Source organism: Ammospiza caudacuta, chromosome Z, assembly GCF_027887145.1.
Source record: "Ammospiza caudacuta isolate bAmmCau1 chromosome Z, bAmmCau1.pri, whole genome shotgun sequence".
Lineage (NCBI taxonomy): Eukaryota > Metazoa > Chordata > Aves > Passeriformes > Passerellidae > Ammospiza > Ammospiza caudacuta.
The window spans coordinates 30,357,058-30,380,683 of NC_080632.1; the positions used below are offsets into that span (position 1 = coordinate 30,357,058).

Below are 23,626 nucleotides of genomic sequence, written 5' to 3' on the forward strand. Positions count from 1 at the left end.
AATTTCTTATTTAAGGACCATTATTTTACCAAAAAAAAAAAGGGGGGGGGGGGCAAATAGTGGACTTATCAGCTCTGAAAACACTCTTTGAACCACTAACTCCAAAACAAACTTTCTGTTAGAAGATGATCTGAACTTTGTCTTTTTGACCAGTGTAAAAGATTACTTGGAATCAACAGAAAGTCTGCATGTGATGTTTTGACAGAAGTTAGAAGTCATAGGCCAACCCCTACCCCATTTCTTATTTACTAATTTGATTTGGTATGCTCATGGTATTCCAGAAACACAGCAGAGAGATTTGGCACTAAAAGCATTCTAGTATGGGTCAGGCTGACAGGTGCCATGATGATGAAATAATGTGCAGAATGTAATGGTTGTACTTTAGGCCAGCAGGTATTTTTGCATGTATAACGTGAAACCTTCTTTTGTTGATCCTACCATGTGCTATCCCAAAGCTCCACATATTTTATTTTTGGTTTTCTACACAGTCTGTTCAAAAGAAGAAAGCTTCCTAACCCGGCAGAACATGCTGTGTAACTTTTGTCTCGTGATGTGAACAGTACATTTAACTATATGTTGTAGTAGAAAAGAGAAACCTTCAAGACTTCTTTCTTCTTCAACCATTTATATGCAGTATAAAACCTGCCTGTTGCTCCATCGGAGCAACTTCACTCACCAGTTCTTTCTCCACCTTGGAACAGGACTGGAAAAATATCTCCAAAGCTAAGCACATGGGATGGAAGCAGCACTGAACTCTGTCTTTCTGCTTGTGGCTAGTGTTCAGTGCTGTTGATCTCTAAAACCCTTTCTTGCAGATGATTTCAAAGTAGAAAACCTTAGCATTCAAATCCCTTTAAAAACCCTACAAATAATGTATTTTTGTCATTAGATGAAGAGACACTTCTAGGAAAATCTGAATAAATGCTTCAGCTGAAGTTCCTATTAACAAAAACACATTAGGTATATGTTTTGATACAGAATTTTGTTTCTGTCTTCCTGGCAAGATTTTAGTGCAGCAATTTGTTAAAGGAATAACAGTGAAACTTAATAAAATTTTTCTGCTGTTACTCCAGCTTTTCTTGTTTTGCTGGGGGGCTTTCCATATCTTCTGCTTTAAAATAAGAGTGCTGCTAATAAGTAAAATGAAGGCTACAGCATGTAGCAGCATATAGTTTCTCTTACTGCCTAGTCAGAGTGGGAAGACAGTGCTGTAATTGAAATCCATAACTCCAGCATTCCGACAGCATGTATGTAATGCAAAATCTAATACATTACTTGGAGAGTTTCTGCCTACCTTCACTTGGCATCATGTGCTCCTAGCATATTGCTTGTAAGGAGTTACTGGCAGCATAATTGCAAATTTGGACATACCTACATTTGCGTGGTGCACTACAATATGAAAGCCAACATAAAATTTCATTTTGTGAGTTATGCCATTGATATGCTTCAATCAGAGGAGCCTTATTTGTAAATTATTTAAGATATAATTACTTTGTAACTAGTCAAGCCACAGCTAACCAGTACTTCTCATTCATTCAAGCGCTATAACATTACAAACAACCCAGACCAGGAATTAAATCATTAAAATAGAACTGCAGCAGACCAACTAGCAACATAAAACACTTTTAAAAATGCATGTCTCAATGCACCCCTTCAAAACCCTCCTTCAGGGTGGAGGCCAAAAGAGAGTGAAAAAACAGGACTTATGGGAAGGGAACTTCACTGTCTGGAGTCACAGTGCTGTGGGACACTGTGGCACATATGGTTACTGGTGTCTGGTGCTTTCATTTCTGGTGCCTTGTAAACACAGCCCTGGCTATGCTGAACCCGTTGCTGAACAGGATCTACAGGAAAGCCATTTCCAAGAACGCAGACAGTGAGAGTTTTGTATTATAATCAGTCTGATGTACAGTGAGAATATGTAGCTAGATCTGCACAGAGCTAATTTCAGCACAGGGGAAGCCCAGATGAGCAGTAGTTGCTCAGCTATAGTCCTGTCTCAGGCTCCTTTCCTGCACCCCAGTGGAGACGTGGAGCCAGCCTGGGTTGCAGTTATTCTGAGCACTCAATCACATGGTCTCAAAAACATCTTAATAAATTCTGACCAGCCACAGAGCCAAACACAGCTTTGCCTCAAAATAAAACAGCTGCCCAGGATCTCAATACGGCAAGAGAGCATTTTGTCCAGCTGAGAAGGAGCTCTGGTACCCCGCAAAAATGACGGACAAAAGCCCCTTCGAGACGGATATGCTGACCCTGACGCGGTTTGTCATGGAGAAGGGACGCCGCGTGAAGGGAGCGACGGGGGAGCTGACGCAGCTGCTCAACTCCATGCTGACTGCCATAAAGGCCATCTCTGCTGCTGTCAGAAAGGCAGGCCTTGCCCACATGTGAGTCCTACCTTGCACTACTGGGAGGAAGTGGAGGCAGAGAGATAGCAACTGGCATAGCAAGGCTGGGGAGTGGGCAGAGATTCATAAATAGCTTGGAAGTGTCTTTTTTAAGCTGAGCAAGGTCAGAGTTTGGATTATCAAGAGTGGGAAGCAGGAGAGCTTTCTTTCTGGAGTATTCTAATATTGGGTGCAAGATAGACATTTAAGCTAACTGCTGTTCTGTAATATTTTACTCTAAAAATGTAAGTCAGAGCAGAACTTCAATGCACTGCTCACCTTGTTATCTCTTGCACTTGTTGAAACTGATCTATTTTTATATCTACTGTGAATTTGGTAAAAATCACACCATTATATTTTTAATGCAGAATATCTCACTGTGATATGTTCTGCTAGCATCCAAGCCCTCTGCTGAACTGTACAAGTCAGGGCTTGGCTTATCTTGGGAAGCTGATTTTCTGCCTGTCTGCTGAATAAGCAATGCTCTAAAGCAACAGCCCTGAGAGAAGCCCCATGCGCTGCTGTGCCTGGCTGCATTTCTCTTTTCTTCCTCAAGCAGTATCCCACGTGTAGGGTTACAGGCAGGAGATCTCAAAAGGCCCTCTAGGAAAACCAAACATAACAATTTGGCATCTAGTGCTTTTGCAGATAGAATAAAAAATGGCCTTACCAAAACCTGGAATGTACTGAGCTGTTCCACATGGACAAGTGCAATAGACTTCAGTCTAAGTCTTTTAATGCTGATCTATCTGAAAGAGTTCAGAGATATGGAATGCCCTAATAAAACTGTGTGTTTCAAATAGAAAGTTCTTGATATGTATCAAAAGATATTTTTCTGAACATGCTTTAGTATGTACTTACACCTGCATGCATGAAAGAGGCCAGGAATATATTTGTGAAAGGAAGACAACATTTATTTGTTTAGGGATTTTGGATTTTCTTTCCTTCCACAGAAACACCAAAATGTGTGATCCTAGGAGTTGGGGGGGGATTTTGTGCTTCTGTTGATTATTTGGTCAAAGTCCTATATCATCTTGGCAAATCATGAATTCAATGTCTCAGAACTATTGCACTCACTTTATTTTGCCTAGAGAGACATGAGACATACTCAAAGTGAACCACAGTTTCAGTCTCCTATGCTCTTACTCTTAAATTATGCTTTGTCTCTTAGTTTCCTTACTAGGTGAAACTGAGCAATTTTGCCTCCTTGACTTAAAGGAAGAGTTTACCTTATATAATTTTTATTTTTATGTAGACAATCTTTGAAATAGTTTGTAACAGCAGAGAAACTGCTAGGCTATTGGTGGAATAGCCTCTAATAATAACAATAGTAATCCTTCTTCCCCTTCAGAAAAAACCCCAAAGCATACATTACATTAAGGAGAAAATGTTTCTTTTTATGAACAAAAAAGCCTCAGATGTTATCTCAGAAATATCTAAAGTATCCAAACATACAAATTAGTAATTTCCACCATTCAAATTACTGAAACTAACCATGGAATTTAAGGGATTCCCATGGCAAACTTTCAACCACCGTGAAAGTGGCTTGCATTCATCTGCATTTGTGCAGTTAAAGAGCCCTGATTTTTCTACTTCCTCCAAATAGGAGACTGTAAGTGTCTTCTTTAATGTTAAAGTACTAAGCATGAATTTTTGACAAATTTTAAATTCAAAAGTGAAGAACTTTTTCCAAGTCATAGACTTGAGCTCTTGAGTTGTGATTGTGCGTGAAAACACACTAACTGGAGAGTAGGCACTTACCATTCCCTGAAAATCATAGTCCTTTTCAAAACCTTAAATTTGGCACCCAAAAATAAAATATCCCAAACACTCAATACTGCTGAAAGGCACAGGCAGCTTTGAGAAAGACAAAAGACCTACTCCACTCCCAGCTCAGGCCTGCCACTGACCAATATCATTCTATGGACTAATTACTTTCTTCTTTCTCCTCCCCTCTTTCCCACATCCATCCCCACTCCACCACCACCCCTCCCCTTCCCCCACACTCCCCAAAATACCCCATTTAATTTCCCTTAATGAATAAAAAAAGCTGTAGCTTTTCCCTGTAAGGTTTTTGTATTTTTTTAAGAAGCCCAGAACACGCACATTGGGCCTCAACAGTGCTTCTTCAACTGGAAGTCTCAGAAACATATATACTACTATACCATGTTATTAGCATATTGCTAAAATCAGGATAGGGAAAAGTGTCATCCTAACTCAGCTGAGGATCATCAAATAAAACAGACCTTGGTCCAGAGATACGGTTCTATCTGGCAAATTCCCTGGGGATGCCTTTAAAGTCCTGATTTGGGGCTGGCAGGGTGAATGTGGTTTAAAGGACCACCATGGAGCTCTGAGCAGCTAGTGACAGAAAATATTGCAGATGCTCACTGCACTTTCTGCTTCCTCAAAACTGCAGCCAGCTGCTTCATGGGGCTGCTGGGGAAGGCTGGTACTCACCACCTGGGCTGTGGGCTCTGCTTCTGGCCTGGGGAACATCTACAAAGAAACAAGAGGACCCAGGTAACGCCTCAAAGCACATGCTTTTATTTTCTACAGCAGCAACAGTCTTATAATGCACCTCAGCTGTGTCATTCAAAGATTGTCTAAAGGTGTAGGAAGATAAGATGAAGGAATAACCTTGACTTGTTGAGGTGTTTTTTGTAAAAACCTGTAGTATTTGCCTCCTTCAGGTTTCTTGTCATTGTTACTCTTCTGTAGGTTTGGTATAGCTGGCACAGTGAATGTGACAGGTGATGAGGTGAAGAAGCTGGATGTGTTATCCAACTCCCTGGTGATTAACATGCTCCAGTCCTCCTACAGCACCTGTGTCCTGGTCACGGAGGAGAACAAGGAGGCCATCATCACCCCGAAAGACAAGCGGGTCTGTGCAGCTCCGGCATTCAGGGGGGTTGTCGGCTCAGGCAGCAGCAGGTGGCACTCTTGCTTCAAGTATGAAACCTGGCCCTGGCCCCCAAACCCAACCCTTCCCGCGGGAATTCAGAAAATTTGCGCCGTTTCTGCGTTGTTTTGATTAATAACTGTAGTGGGTGGGATGATTTCAACAGCTAAAAGAGATGTGGAGAGTAAAATTATTATTAAAGTTTTGTGAAGGGGGGAGAATAATTATTTTTAAGCTTGTTAACACATCCCAAATCTCAGGTGGAAGTGTACTGTTACATTCCCTGACCGCTGGTGCGATGGTTTTGGATTACACTAGTATTTAGAAAGATAAAATGAGATGAGAAGCTGGCAGAAGGGAGTGTTATGTTACATATTCAAAGGAAACACCTGACTGCTTCATCAGGCTTCCCCCTGGAGGGGATCCTATTACAGCGAGTTACTGTTCATGCTGATGTAACCTGCCCTTTCCCGAAGATTTTTCTCTTTCTGCCTTCTTGCCCTCAAACCTCACAACACAGAGAAATCCTCTCATTCACAGTAAAAGTAGCAAAAGAAAACATATTCATTAGAGGAAGATGCTTGCTTCCAAAAGGCGTCAATCCTTTTGCTTTAAAACAACTTCTTGCCCTGCTTGGCAGCAGAGGACTGCTCCTCTGTAACATCCATTTGTGCTGTCTGAGCAGAAACATGTCCTCTCCAATTTCTCTGGCAGGCCCTTGGGGAGTCGGTGTTGTGCTGCAGGGCCAGCTGGGTTAGTGCAGCCTTCTCTGACGAGCTGTATCAGGCACAATTGGAGGGCTAAATGCAGACATAAAAACATGGGAGTTTTCAAGTAAAAGGAAGTAATAATACCAAGCAACTTTCAATTAAATGGTTCCCTTGCCACTTCTGTTTTAGGGTAAATATGTGGTGTGCTTTGACCCCCTTGACGGTTCATCCAATATAGACTGCTTGGCACCAATAGGAACAATTTTTGCTATCTACAAAAAGGTAAGAGGAGCAAATCACACATGGCATGATTTGCTTGGTGAAAGCAAAATGTCTTGAGTTCATCATGTTGCCTAGTTTCTTTCCATGGTCCCTTAGGTGTCTCTGGGCAAAAGGGAGCCTTAGAAAGGATAGACAAACACTTCCATATTCACGTGTGCTAAAATGCTGCCTGAATTCACTGGAAGGGGACACCCAGCCCCATGAAATTGTTAGGCGACAGCACTTCCTTCCTCGGCACACAAAGGCACTTAACTAACGTGATCTCACCCCCAGGGCAGCTGGTTAGCTCCTTCAGTGATGCTTGACTCAGCCTTAGGTGCCGAGGAATGGCAGTGTTTGTCCTCCCGGACACGCACTGCGGGCGGCTGGCAGCCCTGGACCGGACCGTGTGCCTTGCCAGAGCCAGCTGCTGTGCGTGCCATGGACGAGGCCGTGCGGCCTGCCAGAGCCAGCTGCCGTGCCTGCCATGGATGGGACCATGCAACCTGCCAGAGCCAGCTGCTGTGCGTGCCATGGACGGGGCCGTGCGGCCTGCCAGAGCCAGCTGCTGTGCGTGCCATGGACGGGACTGTGCAACCTGCCAGAGCCAGCTGCTGTGCGTGCCATGGACGGGACCATGCAACCTGCCAGAGCCAGCTGCTGTGCGTGCCATGGACGGGGCCGTGCGGCCTGCCAGAGCCAGCTGCTGTGCGTGCCATGGACGGGACTGTGCAACCTGCCAGAGCCAGCTGCTGTGCGTGCCATGGACGGGACCATGCAACCTGCCAGAGCCAGCTGCTGTGCGTGCCATGGACGGGGCCGTGCGGCCTGCCAGAGCCAGCTGCCGTGCCTGCCATGGATGGGGCCGTGCGGCCTGCCAGAGCCAGCTGCTGTGCGTGCCATGGACGGGACCATGCAACCTGCCAGAGCCAGCTGCTGTGCGTGCCATGGACGGGGCCGTGCGGCCTGCCAGAGCCAGCTGCCGTGCCTGCCATGGATGGGGCCGTGCGGCCTGCCAGAGCCAGCTGCTGTGCGTGCCATGGACGGGACCATGCAACCTGCCAGAGCCAGCTGCTGTGCGTGCCATGGACGGGACCGTGCGGCCTGCCAGAGCCAGCTGCCGTGCCTGCCATGGACGGGAGTCCGTGAGCATGGAAACGCTGGGGGCTGGAGGAAGCATTCACCTACAGTCATCAGGCCCGGTAGCATGTCTGCTCCCCTATGGCTGCACAGTACAGCAACAAACACTGAGAGCTCCAGTCATGCCAAGTCTTGTGATTTGTTTGCTAATCTCCCAGCAGTTGGTGTTTTTTCCAAAGCCTGAGCTCACAGTCATATGACTGTGGGAGACCCTCAGTCATTGCTATTGTGAAACAACAGTTTACAGTACTTCTGACTTCAAAGAAGTCTTTGCAGACTCAGATGTTACACTTCAAGCGAATGAAGATATGTTTTCTAAGTCTGTCTCCTTTTAGCTCATAATTTTCAACTGGTTAGTCCTTGGTTTTTACGTTTCTTGTAGGTAATACAATAGTCATTACTGTTGAGAATATGCATCTACTAGTGAATCAAATAGTTATGACACAAGCCAAGCGGGTTGTGGCACAAGTCCTGGAATTTGGCTGTCCACACTGTTAATGGTTAGTGCAAACCCACACCACAGATGCCGTGCAGGCCAGACAGCACTGAGATGGTGCCTGGGTATGATTTTTGAAAGAGCATTCCTGGGACTACCTCCAGTACCATGCAGTTTCTTGCTTTTTGCAGGGAAAAGATCTTATCTGTGTTCATGAAATCCATTAAATGTGCTCTAATGTTAAGGGACCTCCACCCTTTTCAGTTATCTCTCCAAAGATACCCTAAAGGACAACAGCATCTCCCAATATTTACAGTAGACAACAGCTGCATTTTTCTTTGAAATTATTAAATAAGAAGTGCTTTGTTGATAGTTACTAAAGGGCAGTGTATAAGAATAAAAGTGAGATGTTCATTCCAGTTGATAAATATCACTTAAGAAAGAGAACATAATTTTAGGCCATTTAAGATTAATGAATAACATTTTTGAAAAGGTAAAATCATTGTGATTCCAAAGGATGAACCTTAGCCTCGAAAATTGAGATGAGCTGATTTTCTCACCATGTCTCACCTTAATTTCATTTTCAAAGGCACACTTTCCAGGGCAGAAATGTTAGGCTTATTTTAGAAAAAAAAACAAAACAGATAATAAGCACTCTTATAGAAGGGCCAGACTTGGACAATACATTTCAATCCTGAAAACAGTTGTCTGATTGCTTCCAATGCAGAGCCTCCACCACAGTGGGAGAGACCATTTCATGGTGTCACAAAAGCATTCTATCAGTTTTTTAGAAAAATCCATGAGGAAATAAATAGTATCTCAGCTTTATTTAATTTTCCACCTGGCCTTTGCTTTCTGAAACCAGAGTGGTGCAGTTGAAAATCAGAAACACCTGAAAAGTGGGGCTGAGGGAGAAGCCTTGCTGAATCAGAAGGGGATTGGGCAGCTGCTGCCACTGAGCAGGGGGCTCTCAGCTGCCAAAGTGTCAAGATATAGTGACAATAAATGCTTTTCACTTGGGTTCTTCCCAGGTTTTCATGCCACTGAGCTAAATCTACAATCCTTAATTCATACTGCACAAATATGCTATGAAACTCTCTCGCTTTGTTTCATTTTGGTTTTAATTTGTAACTCTGCCCAATGCTTCTGATGTATTTTATTTGATACCTTTCCTTATTGTGAGTACAGTGTCCTCCCCTTCATGTGGTCCCTCACAGAGAAGGTGTAAGAATTCAGTAAAAACACAAAGGCTACTCATGAAACACATGATACAAAATGGAGACCTGGAAATCAAGTCATTTTAGTGCTGCTGTCAGTGCTGATGAGAATTCCCTTGTGTGATGTCAGGCAAATCACAAACAAAAAAAAATTTAGACCCAGATATCACCTGAGGGTACCCCTATAGCCAAACACTGCAGCCTTTGTTTCATCTACCTCACACCAGTTATGAGTTATAGTGACAGAGTCACTATAACTCATTATTTGCAGTCCATCTGTCTATTTTATTGTTTTGCATAAAGGCCTCTAAAGGTATTTCACTACCACCATCATAGTCAAAATATAATGGACAGGAAATCCATCTGTGCACCAGAAAGAAGAGAAAATAGCAATTATCAGAGTGCACTGCCCATCTTAATTCCCTGGTTTGTTTATCAGTACATGGTACTTGGCAGACAAAATTCCTGCAGTCCTAACATTGAAGTATCAGCTGATCTGTAGCTTTTTCACATTTTGACTTGCTCTGCAAAATGTTTTCTTTTTAATTCTTCTTTTTGGAAGCTAGCTCTTGGAAACACAATTGTGAATAAGGATGAAAAAACAAGTGAACTCAGCCCAACTATACCTTGAGGGAGGAGTTCCCCTGCTTTTTTCAGAATTATATATAGTTTCTCAGTCATATTAACATAAAAAATGCATTTAAGAAATAGGACTGAAAAGCTCATCTCAGAAAAAAATATATTTTAAAACAATATCGTATATAACCCAAAGTTGCATGTATTTTATATATACTGTATTCTAGAAAACAAAACACTTTGCTCCATACAAAATTATTTGTTCTTTAATGAGAGGAGCATACAAAAAGCTATGACAACCAAAATATGTTTGAAATTAACTGTCTCAATGAATGTTAAATTCTGCATTTGATCTTGCAAATAATTTGTCTCCTATAGACAACCATTGGTTTTAATGGTGAGATGTATGTACCATAGGGGTGTATTTTTAAAATAGATGAAGTTACCTAGGCCATAATAGTTGGTACTGTAAGGATTGTTTCACAAAGTATTAGCTAATATTAGTCAATTTTTGAAGCTCTGAAATATGCACACAAAAGTTTAAACTAGTCTTCATTATAACCTCCCAGAATAGGCAGCTTGACATAGTTTCGAGGGACTGAGTCCCCCAGTATGTACAAATATATATACAAATATATATACATACATTCGTACGTGCTATATTTCAGCTCTTCTCATGAAAAGCTGGTTGTCAACTGGATTTTTTATTTCCACAGAAGGACTTGTCAAAATAGTAATAAAAGGATTTGAGCAAAATACAGTTAAAGACTGTGAGTGAAGTGACTTCAGTAACAAATTCACCTGAAAATGAAAACTTTTTGATGTGAAATTGCTATCTTTGTGTACCAAGAAGGTGTTGTTTTAGTGTCCCACATATCAGCTTTCCTTGAGGTGTTGGCATACAACGATGAAAGGGAACACCTTACTAGGACCCTAATGGGCAAATATCTTATTTTCTACACAAGACAGTCTTCATGGATTTTAATTTTTTTCAACCAAATATTCAGGGCTAGACTTGCTGTTTCTATTTAGTTGCTACTCAATCTAAATAAGCCTATACAATCACTGAGAAACTGTCTGAGTTGGGAACAATAAAATACTAAGCCATGGTCTGAAGAAAGGGGAGTGTTTCATTTCAATTCCCCATGGATCACCACCAAAATATCCATACGAGAACCACCACAACAGATGAACTTTTAAAGAAACATTAATATCAAGCAATCCTGGCCCATTCTGTAGCAGCAGGACATGAAGGCTCTAACCAGCCTTCCCAAGTACTGTTGGCTGTCCTTCTTACCCACCCCACCAGACAAACTCTTGTAAGCCATGGCTGAGGCACAGCCCTAGAGCTGGCTGGAAATATTTGCACCTTGTGTGCTTGGGCTACTGTTGCTCCATGATAACCAAAGTGCCAAATCAAAAGATGAGTGTCAGAAATTGGTTAAAAACTTGAAGTAAAATGCCACCTGAATATTCTGTGTAGACTTATAGGTGAGTACCTGCACACGTGCACACTTTACATAACCAAATGCATTTGTTATTTTGTATAAAATATGATGAGCATTTGTACACAATAGATGAACATTTATATTCCTTCAGTTAAGCATCCTTTCACTAGAAGAGACCAATGCAAAAACTTGGTTACATCATGTTGCACCATATACCCTTTTATTCTGTACTATGGGAGCATTTTTTTTGGTAATGTTAATTACAGCATTTATCTCTCAGTTATTCCCTCTGAGGGATGTCAGCATCATAGCTTATGTTACATTTACAGAAGATTAGTATCGCTGCTCTGTCTCAGTTTTCTGATGATCCTCAATTAATAGCTGAGGATATAATGCTAAGGGATCAGCTTTGTGGCATGTATCATATTGATTGCATGACATGTATAGAATAACAAACTCTCAACATCCTGTCCCAGCATGTACACGTACCAATACCAAGCTTGCCCTGAACGAGGGGTGGGGGGAGTAACAATCTCTGGTTTTGCTGCTTCAAAGGCCTGCATAGACAGAAAAAGGAAATCTGTCGCACATTATTATTGAAAAGTTGTTTCTATTGTTCATTATCAGAATTTAACCTTTGGTTCAAATGGTAATTTTTCCTCAGGAAACAGATGATGAGCCCTCTGAAAAAGATGCTTTACAGCCTGGACGCAATATTGTTGCTGCAGGCTATGCCCTGTATGGTAGTGCTACGCTGGTTGCCCTCTCCACAGGGCAAGGAGTGGACTGCTTCATGCTTGATCCGGTACAGTCATGGTGTTAATCACATTGCCACTGTCTTTTAGAGCTCTCTGTGCTCAGTTTTACTTGTTTTTGTTAATCCTTGTCTCTGTAATCTATCCACTTTATGCAATTCTTTTCTCCATATCCTGGATCATCCCACCTTTTCTTTATAAATATTTAATAATATATGAGCATGTTGGTTGCAATACCTGCTTGGCTTTTTCCTGCTCAATAGAAGTAAAATTAACTTAAATTCTCTTAAATTAAGTGTCTGAAACCCTCTTCATTCAAACGAACACTTAAAAAATTTAATTTGTACTGTGTTTTTGTCTTCACTTAAAGGAACCTGTGTTTATTTTCTTCTTGATTTTTCTGTCTGAATAAGAGCATCAACATGTTCACTGTTTAGCCTGAAGCAAGGACCATTTGTTTGATAGCTTGAGCCAAGTGATGTTTCATTTCCTGAGTGCAGTAGAGTTTTATGGCTGTCACCTAAGGTGCGTGCCCAAAAATTTGCAAAAGCACAACACCACCTGTATAATTGAACATGTGCCACTCTTGAATGCCCAGAACACAATGAGTATTACTGTGGGAATGCTAGGAAGATCATTCATTTGTAAAATCAGAATTAGATGTAGGGAATAACATACTGTGGTCTTTTATGGTTTTGTGGGGTTGTTTTTAATAAAAGGATGAATTATTACCAGAAGTTATTGTAATGTTTGTAAATAGTCTCATTCCAAGTGGAAAGAACTGGGAGATGAACTGCTCTGCTTGAGACAGAGTAAGAGAAGGTGGAAGTTGCAATTAAACTGCAGAGAGCAACAAATGGGTGTAGCTGACCACATTCACATTAGGTTATTTGGACAAGGCAGGCAAAAAGAGTCCAGAAGTCAGAAGGCAGTGTCATTTCTTGATTTGCAGTCTTCTCATTTGAGGACAGAGATTCATGATCCATTTGCTTTCAGGGCTGATTTGTGTTCTTTTGCTGGTTTATTCCAATTAGATTTTGTTTATAGTACTGATGTGACAAGTTTTCATTAAGTTAGTGTAAGTTCTCTGCTTTCTGCTCTTTTTGAAATATTGTAAGTTTATACACTACACTGGTACTGAAAGGATCAAACTGTGCTAGTATTTCTGCCATGTCTAGTGTGACAACTGTTACAGAAAGCCAACAAAATTGTATGCCAATACCTAATTTATCCTGTCCTGCAGGGTCTTGGTGAATTTATTTTGGTGGACAGAGATGTTAAAATCAAGAAGAAGGGGAAGGTATACAGTCTCAACGAAGGTTATGCAAAGTATTTTGATCCTGCAATGACAGAATATTTACAAAAGAAGAAATTCCCTGAGGTAAGAAAATATTAGCACTGTACCCAGCGTACCGTGCACTGGCAAGCACTGCATTCCATGCAGTCCTGCCTGATGGAAAAGGATTTGAAGGTCTTCCTGAGTTCAGACCCATGTAACCCTTTCGTAGCAGCTGGTCTATTTTGGATATGTGTGTAATGGAACTTTTTTTTGGCATCCTGACATCTTTTATAACTTAGACTTTCGTAAATAAAATCATAACTTGTTTGTGTGAAGGGAAATGTGCTGGAGAACTAGATCTTTCAACAAAACTCCAGAAATATGCATGCCAAATTTGGGGATACTCTCATTTTCTAGCTTTATCTGAATATGCAGTTCAGTAATATGTGCGGTTGGGTGTTCAGGGCTAGATTCCATGTGCTGTCCATGTGCTGTGTTTGCAGGAATCTGGGAGGCATCACCTTCTCCTTCCTGCACCCTCTTGCATCTGAAAAATGCAGTATCATTCTTGCACAGTCTACTTGCATCATATTGAGCATGAACAACCTATAGGCTGGGGAGAAAACCAAAACTAATGGTGTGAGGCACAAATTAACTATATTTGGTGGTTAAAAGAGAGACATCCCATGTCTGATGAACTTTCTTGGAGAAAGACATCCCATGTCTGATGAACTTCCTTAGACAAATACAGTTTGGAATTAACTTATCAATGCTAGGAGGACAACACAAGCTCTCAATGTGGAAAACTGGAAGCTCTCTAAAATGTGTGGCTGTGAAAAGCAATTTATAATGAAATATGGTCATGTGGATCAAGTCAGGACTTAATTTGGTTAGGAAGCTGGTTTCAAAACTCTTCCTATTAAGAAAAAATATTATTTTTAAGCTATTAGTTGTCAAGGATACTTGTAATATGGTCTGTGTTAAATAAATGGATTCATTAAAACCTCAGGGTGCAGTAAAAGGGAAATATAATGAGAAAGCATTTAAACTGTGGTCCCATGATAAGCTCCTCCTTCTGAGCTAAAAAAATCTGTGTTTAGCTTATCAGCTATAGCTGTAAGACTACTGACTAAATATCAAACCCTCCTTTGCATACTACTCAGATTGTAGCTACAGAGAGTCTAACATCACAGCATTCTAAATATATTAACTTTGAATATTTGAGATTATTTTGAGTCTTCAAAGTCTGCATTCAGTTCAGCTGTGAGAGAAGCAGAAGCCCATGACACAACTTTCATACTTCCCTAAATCCAGCTGGGAAAGTGAAGAACATCTGTGCTTCTCATTCTGCTAATGTTATACCAGGCTATGTATTCAGTATCATGCACTAAGACTGGAGTTATTAATTTGTGGTTTTTGGAAACCACCAAAGTGTTGTTTAAAGTAAAATTCTTGAACAAATGCATCAACCCCAGGCAACGAGGAAAAGACTGAAGAGATTTCAAACTCAGCGGAAAGACCAGACAGAGGTATTTCCCCACAGGATCAGTGAGGACTGCTCTATCATGTGACTTCCTAAATCCTAAAGTTAGGACATACTGGAAAAAACTCATTTGCAAACACTGTTTTATCTCAAATCTGTACATCATTCGATGCAAGTCTATTGAAATCGTTTGTCTAATGGAAGAGAAGCTGGCAGATATTTTTGTTACTTTAAAGCAAGCACCACAGAAGTGCATGGGTTATTTGGGGCACAGGAAATCTTCTCAGTTGTGCTGAACAATCACATTTTTTGCTGCTCTGAGTTGTACAGCTGTCAGCATGAGAAGGGCTGACACAAGAATGTTATAGCCACAAAGCACAAGGAAGTGCCCTGCCCATCAGAAGCTTGTTATGAACCTGAGTTTTGGAACCAGCATAACTCAGTTCCTTGATTTGGAAAGGACATAATAGTTGCATTGTGGGGAGGACTAGAGAGGTTTTGTCATTTTTCCTTAGCATGAAATGTGCTTCCTGGCCTCATCTGTAAGGCTACTCAGCTGCAGCCACGTTGGTGATGTCCCTACAGGAGCCAGGTGGAGATTTTCACACTTTCAGTCTCTGTCCCCCTCTCTGCAGCATGCAGAAGGGTAGTGAGGGTGTCTGCTGAATATGCCTGTAGCATGAGGAGGAGCTGACATGGGCATGGAGGAACACCTTCTTATTCAGGCAGATCATTCACCCTATACTCTTCGGGCATCAGTTTTAGCTACCTGTCACATTTTTGCATTTTTCTTTCTTAGATCTTACCTCTATTAACTCCTTTCTGTAGTTCTTGGTCAACATGCTGTTCAGATGACTCTCTGACATTGCCATGAAAAACTGAAAAGTTAAAAATATAACAGGGAATCAAAAGTACAATGCAATCCATAAGATATCCTATGTTATATATCATTGTCATTAGCAACAAAACACTAAAAATCAACCATTTATGAGTAGAAGACAGATTGCTCCTTACTATCTAACATCAGACAGTTTGGACTACAAAACCACATTGACTTTCAAATTTTCTTGTGGATCACCATTTACCTAAGGCATAAATTCTGAATAAAAAGCACTAGAAAAATGCAGATGTTCTGCAGGCCAGACTAAGCCTCCTACTACTATCATGTAGTGGGAAACATATGTCTAACCACATCTCTTCTGGTATGAGAGTGAAGCTGATTTTTTATTTAGCATGACAAAATCACACTGCTGCTTAACCAGTTTGAAGAGCAAGCTTCTGTTTGCAAAGTTGCCTGTAATGCAACATGTTTACTCCAGTCTGCAATGCTTAGTGGGCACTGCTGGGCCAGAAACCATCTCTGCACAAATTTTACTACAACTCCTCCCTAAAATGGGTTCTTCCTCCCCCTAGCTTTTTTCTGGCACTGGTAGAATTTGAAATACCCTGTGGACATTGTCACACTTTGCTATGACACCTACTTTTATCTTTGCTTCCTACAGTCAGGCACAAGAGAAATTGAATCTCATCACAGCTTGCTGATGATGAGAGCTATGCAATTGAGACTCCCTCGTTAAGAATTTGTCTCAGCAGTGCCATTAAAAATGGCCTTAACAACACATTTCAGTATGAAGCCCAGATGTGTCCAAGTGATACAAAAAAAGTAGTTAAACTACTATTATTTTGTCACCACGTCTGTATGTGGAGTAGGAGATGCAGGGTATTGCTGTTGTAGTCTGTAGAAAAAAATTTCTTCCACCCCCCCCCCCCAAGTCATCATATTTATGTAAGAAAAACCTGGTCTTGTTCTGCTGTGGAAGAGCAGGGCTGTCAAAAACAGTAGAAGAAAGAAATGAAAAATTGACTGCTATCATAATGTGAAGGAAAAAAAATCACAGGACCTATTTGTTATGTATAATTTTTGTTCCTTTGAGTCAAGCAAAAAAAGAAAAAGCAGCAGAAGGGGTAAAACAAAGAGTAGCCACAAGTTTACTCAACATGGATGCTGACCAAGGGAACATGAAGGATCTCCAGCTCTTTCATTGGCATCAACTAAGCAATCAGAAGTGCTTATTGAGCAAACACAGAGCTTGGCATTACTGAGGACTTGGGATGAACCTGTCTAGCATTTATGCTCTATTATTTTGTTTGAGAAGAACACCTGGGCAATATGCCAATGTACATACAACACCTATTAACTTTCCTATCTTTAAAAAAATGCATGAGCAACAAAACTGGAGAAACAAGAAATAACATTTCACTAACTAAAATGAGTATTTAATCTTCTATGCAGACAGCTGTATGCTAAGGGAAGTAAAAATTTTATTTCAATATGTGGTTCAAGTGATAACCTTATCAGAAGGGAGGAATTTATCTGTATTTTTCTCAGCACAGTCTCAGCACTGTGCCTCTAGCTGGTGAATATCTATCTGGGTAAGAAGCAACTAAAATTGTCAGTGGCATCTCATGCTTAGAGCTTAGAATATCCTGAGTTGGAAGGGAACCCACAAAGCATCCTTTGCATAACACAGTCCATGTACACACGAATTATGTAAATAATCTGCAAGTGAATAGGAAATCTAGCACATTCCAAACCTGTCAGATGATGTGTACACAGGTGGCTCAGCTGTGCAGCTCATGGTCACTAAACTTCATTTCTGTGGTTTACAGAGTCCTTATTTGATAATATAATAGAAGCAATCCTTAGCAGTCTGGTTCAGGGGCTGCTTGTTAATATGTTATGGCTTTTTTTGGTGTTTAACAAACTCTTCTTTAGACTCAGTTCATTACCTTTTAAAACCACAAAACAAAGTTCTTCTTTTTATTGTATTTTTAAAGGTAATTTGAGATCATAATCATATATTTCAGATTTTAACTGAAAACTCACATTTGTCTCTCTTTAATACCTCTTAAGGTGCTTGGTTTTTCCTGATGTCAGGTTTTTACAATTGTGAAGTCACAAGTACAAACAGCTGTGAGATGGAGAAGCTATCATATGAAGCCTAAATATGCAATTATTTGGGCATCAGCCATGAAAAACAAGGGAGCAAATACTTTAAAGCTTTGTTCATTTATGCCTATAATTAATAGACCAGATTTAAACAAAACTAAATGTAAAAGCTCTAGGCTGTGCCTTATCCATCAGTCTTTCATAGTTTGCATTATTTTCTTCTGAATTTTTCATAGTTCTTCTTATGTGTGCAACACGAATCATAAAAACCAACATATAAACAAGGCCTGGAATAGGTCTGTTTTCTAATTTTATTATCAGCCATATCAAAAATCTAAATCTTATGTTTAGCAGCATAGAGCTTAACTTCCTAGCATTCTGTTGCTTTATATTATGTAATTTCATGTGAGTTTTTTTCCATTTTAATAGAGGGTAGTTATCAATACTTCACAGTCACACTGAACAATTTGAGAAGATTATTCAATATAGAATTATGTTTTTCTCTATTTTCCTTCCAGTTGTGGATTTTTTCCCCCAGCTTACCTTATGATTTTACAGGGAAAGATGACTAACTTGTGATGTCTGAAGGTCTTGGAGTTGGCATTGCTGAACAAGATTTCTATGTATTTTTCTAGATGGAATATCAGTACAGGATGAGCTTTGTAGAAAGTGCTGAGATCTTTTATTAGAAAACTGACCCAGACAGGAAAAAAAACCCACTGAGATCTTTTCAGACTTTTAGCATTGTAATAAAAAACATATGTCACTAAACATTCATGAAGTTCGGTCTCTAGTAATGTTCTGGGAAGATAAAAAATTCTTCCTCAGCTTTATTGAAGACAGACTGAGAGACATGAAAAGACCAGCAAAATTATTTTCTTAAGAAGCTTCCCTTTTGTTTACATCTGTATTTGTATCTCCCCTTCATAAAGGTATAGTGACATGTTAAATTTCTTCAGTGAAGCTTATTTGGTCGACCATATGAACTTCTATCTGTTCGAGACACCTTGCTTGTCTTCTATATATTCTACCTACCCATTTTCATGACCAGCAGACCTGGGACTGACATGAATACTTCCTTGATTGACCTTGTTAAAATGGCCTGTCCTTCAATGACATCAATTTCTAAGCTAAAAGCAAGGAAAATCATTCATTAATAAATTGCAATCTCCCAAACTAAGCTGCAGAATGAGTGCTATGACCAATTTCTCTACCTGACAAATAAGCTGGAAGGTAAAAGTTGGAGTCCTCTTGGAACCATCTGGACATGTAGAGGAGTGACACCACTCCTCATGCTCTGGCTTAGGAACCGTAAAAGACCAAAAATCAAATTATTCTTATTCTGATAAGGTGAAGAAGTTTTCAGTCCCTTGTTTTTTCACAGGCTGGGGTTTGATTCCAAATTGTGCACCCAAATTACAGGCACTCTGGTTTGCATACTGTGAATGCAGCTCTTTAAAACTCTTATCTTTGAACACTGTAGACAATCACATCTTACAAAAGGCTGAGCTTCGGACTGATTTTGGTATTTTGCAGTACTAAATTATATTGCAGTATCCATAAGCAGCCATTGATTTAAGCAGCTTTGATTCTTGCTTCATACCAAAATTAGATTTTACCACGTTACTAGTTGTCTAGCCAGGTAAACATAGTGCTTTGCTGTATGTTTTTCAGGATGGCAGCTCCCCATACGGTGCCAGGTATGTGGGCTCCATGGTAGCTGATGTTCACCGTACATTGATGTACGGTGGGATCTTCATGTATCCTGCTAATCAGAAGAGTCCTAAAGGAAAGGTATGTAATTTGAATTCCTTTCTGGGGAGCTTAGGCAACCTAATATCTCTGGTATTACCAGAGCAATAATTTAGATAAATAAACAAATAATAATGTTCCACTGCGGAAAAAATTATTAATGAAAATTACGCTCAGCGATTGAGTTTAGGAAAGAAATTTAGGCAATTGCAAATTTAGGCCAGAAATCTTCCTCTGTGTTTTCATATTATTAAATACTCAAGTGGTTTTCACAGCAACCAATGACTTAATGATTTTTCTAAAGGTAGTATTTCAGCGCCATAGAAAACCATTGAGACACCTGTGCATGGCTGGCAGATGCAACACGGGTCTAAGGAAAACCTCTGCACTTTAAACTGGCAGCTAGAGTTATCTCACCTGCCGGTGGGACATGCTCAGCCCCAGAAAGGGTTTTGTCTAATGCTAAAAAAAAAGGTTTTCTTACCTTGTGTTTCCAAAGGACACTTACATCACCAGCTCTGCAAATTCAGGGTTCTACTACCTGGTCAGAAAAGGTGATTATAGTGGAAGGTTGGTTTCATTCAGTATTTTAGGAAAATATGACTTCCTATTTGGACACCAGTACAAAATGCACTGTGACAATGCAGGGCAATGCAATGCAGTCAGTCTTTAAAGAGATGGGCCACGGACCATTGTCAACCTCAACTTCTCTTCTGCAGTATCAAATACCCTCATTATCAACTTTCTAAACACTTATTTTTTAAGAGACCTAGTCATACAGATGATGTGTAGACCAGCAGTAACCTCCAGGTCATCATTAGGAAATCAATGTCCTAGTACATAATAGGTTGGACCTGGTGTTCTGACGCCAAGAATTCTTTCCTGATCTACACCATAGTTAAAGTCTTCTATTCAAATGCTTTTGCATCCATGGCTGGTACATGAAGGAATCCGCCTCATCTCCCACACTGGTCTCAGAAAATCCCAATATCTACTGTCTTTAGGGAGAGAGGACTACTGGTTTCATCATGGTGAGCTTGTATTTACCAAAATAAATAGATCCAGCAGATCCAAATGGTCTTCAAAGTAAAACCAGGAAAATAGTTATCTTCAACATATACAACCAAAAATGTCCGCATGTTAGTCCAGGCAAGAATTATTTAAATTTTTGAATCACCATCCCACAGAAAAAAAACCCAAAACACCACTACAAAAAGCCCTCACTAAATGATGTGGATCTGTTTGTACATAGGAGAAAGAGACAAAAAAGGAATTTGCTGTATGTGAAAAAAGTGAGTTTGCTGACTGGCCTCTTCAAATGAAACTTTTTGTTTTGAAATCTGTACGAAACTATTGTTGAAAAGAGAGAATGAAAAACAGGACAAAAGTACAAAGGAACAAAGCACTTACATAACTTTATAGAAATAAACGTTTCCACAGAGTTAACCCACATTTATTATTGGATTGCTCTGGCTTGAACTGCCACAGTAAAGAGAGTAATGGAAGAAGCAAAACATGCTGTCATTAAAAATAAGTTTTCTTTCTGTCTCAGAGTGCAGGTGTATATAGTTCTTTTCATAGGTATCTTTTCTTATTGGAGAAATAATACTCTTGTGGCAAGTGCCCTGATCATCTCTCTCCTGAAAGACAGTCTATGCACTTGGTTAAAGAGCTGAAAATAATAAATGTCACTGGAATTATCAAAAGGACTTGATCAAAAGTATTTAGAGTAAATGCAAATTACATGGGTGTAGGCCCTAAAATTTACAGATACTTTTTTAAGTTAAAGAAAGAAAACTAAACGCTATTTCGTTATAAACAATACACAATAAACACTACAGGACAAGACAACAAATAAATCTCCTTTTCAAATGGTATATTTTGAATAATATTTTTTATAAACTTTAAGCTTATAGTTCTCTAATAGGTGAAAATGTTAAACCTATCTGAAGACAGAGCCCATCTGAAGATCCCTAAGTGCAGTTGCACTGCTACCTGATGAAAAACTGCATTCCTCAAGTTGCATAGTCACAGTAGCAACAAGACACTTGAAACGTGGTTCCATGGTGATACCACTGCTCTTTGCTGGCTCATGACCTTCCAGAATTGGGCCAAGCAGTAGGAAGAAGAGTGAAAGATACTGGTCCTATGTTGCCTCAGAGATGGAGTCCTTGTACCAGAAGTAGCACTTCAGTGGGCTTTAAAGATAAGAAAGAAGGTAATACAGTGCTATTTAAGTTGTGGTATATCATGGTTTTATTGGAGTGCGCTAAAGGTGTGATGGGTAGTGAAGTTGTGTGCCCAACCCTTTTCTCTGTCTCTCTATACAGTAGCATTCTGTCACACTTCCTTTTTCCCAGAAAACTTTTCTTCTTTTGAACACGTCAAGAGTCCTTTAAACAAAACATGTGCTAATATTGTTGAACATGAGCACTTCATAGATAAACCTACAGAAATAATATTTGTTCAGAACTGACCAGCTCTCGCTGCTGTTCATTTAAACACAGAAACCTTTGGCATATGTCCTAAATAAATTTGCATTCCACCAGAACACACTCACTCCAAGAGGTAACATTTTAAAAAAGCGTAAACAGATATCAGGGTCCAAACCAAAAGGGAAATTTTGCCTTTAATAAATAACTGCAGCTCCTTCTGAAGCCACAATCTGGATAAGTTCAGGACACTAATATCTATCTACATTTCTGAAGAGAAGCAATAGAATCCTGAAATTTGAAACTGGGACCATCAAGTTTCAAACTCCAAAATATCCTGACTAAACATAACATGATTATCCCAAGCTCTGAGTTAACATGTAAAGACTCCATATGAGAAGATATTTTGGCTTTTCTTTCCCAGTACTGTTAGCTTAGCCAGCTTAATTGTTTTGCTGATGCCTGTGGGACACCCACTTTTGACATTTTTGACAAAATACAGCTTCACTGGTGCTGCACGTCCGTATGTCAGCTTGGAAATTATATGGTGATGCCTGGATGTAAGGTCAGCACACTGTTCCTCCAAGCAGAGGACTTTAGGAAAGGTGAGGAGAGGGAAAAAAGGGCTCTCTGAAAGACATTGCTACTTAGGTCAATTGCAGCTTGGTACAAAATTTTCTAAAATCACAAAAAGAATGCTAAATTTTGGCAAGTCCTTTGATACAATTTCCCCCATAGGCAATCAGGTGTTTCCTCTTTCTTTCTAGCTCCGACTTCTCTACGAATGCAACCCTATGGCTTTCATCATTGAGCAGGCAGGTGGCATAGCAACTACAGGGACCGAAGCAGTGTTGGATGTGAAACCTGAGAATATTCACCAGAGAGTTCCTTTTATCCTTGGCTCTCCAGACGATGTGCAAGAATACCTTGCTTGTGTACAGAGACACCAGAAGAGCAGCTAAAGGCTTTCCACATCAGATCTTGCTTGCCCATTTTCAGTCTTCAGGAAAAGCTTTACCTTTCAAAATAGTGGATTCTAGCATTTTCCACCAATCTCTCAGTGAAAGTCCCAGTTTACAAGAGCAGGAAAAATAGTGAGATTTTGTTTCTCTTTGCAGGCAAGTGTAAAAATCCTTTAATTCTGATTTATTCAGGGCAAGTGCAGAGACAGAGTCATGACAAACAGAAACTTCTTACTTTATATAATATTAACAAAAGGAAGTGAGTTGTGCCAGTATCCCCATTTGATCTGAAATTTTACATCTAACATTACATGGATGATATTGTTTGCAACGGGATTTCTGCATCAGTATTTGCAATGTCATTATCTGGATTTTCTGTCAGAGACTTTCTTGCAGATGCTTTTTATCTTGACAGCCCTAAGAAGAGCAAAAGTCTTATGCTGTCTGAAACAATATTTTTAGCTGCAAATTATATAAATTTTGGGTAATTAATAGAGATGAAAAGGCTGCAGCATTGCCAGGATATTTAATTTCTCACAAGAACAGGAAATATAATGTGTTATTTACACACACCTTTCAAAGCACAAATTATAATAAACCATGAACGTGACACCCAAATCATGCCTATTCTGTTGATCCATTGTCCTCTGGAAGAGGATACAAAGACACTGTTATACCTCAATTTTCTCTTACTTTGAAAGGTTTTTATTTCAGATTGAAGCTTGCCCCTTTACACGTTATATTGCCATCACTAGTCACAGTGTTGTCCTGTCCTTAAGTGGAAGGGAACACCCAAGTTTTGTAGACGCTTGTGGTCAAAGAGAGCAACAAAAGTCAGATGGTCTGCAGAAGCTTACAAAAGCTTATTAGTAAATTCCACACTTGGCATGAGAATTGATACAAGTTAGTCCCTGATCTCCTAGAACACACACA

At 40.1% G+C, this 23,626-nt stretch overlaps 1 protein-coding gene across 1 annotated transcript; it reads left to right on the forward strand.

Moving 5' to 3' along the window:
* The first annotated feature begins 2,152 nt into the window (after positions 1–2,152).
* LOC131571135 (fructose-1,6-bisphosphatase isozyme 2) lies at positions 2,153–23,298 on the forward strand. Its single transcript, XM_058823717.1, has 7 exons — positions 2,153–2,390; positions 5,112–5,274; positions 6,192–6,284; positions 11,745–11,885; positions 13,079–13,216; positions 19,222–19,341; positions 22,499–23,298. Exons 1-7 carry the CDS (start codon positions 2,218–2,220, stop codon positions 22,691–22,693), a joined length of 1,023 nt encoding a protein of 340 aa, XP_058679700.1. The 5' UTR covers positions 2,153–2,217; the 3' UTR covers positions 22,694–23,298.
* The last annotated feature ends 328 nt before the right edge of the window (positions 23,299–23,626 follow it).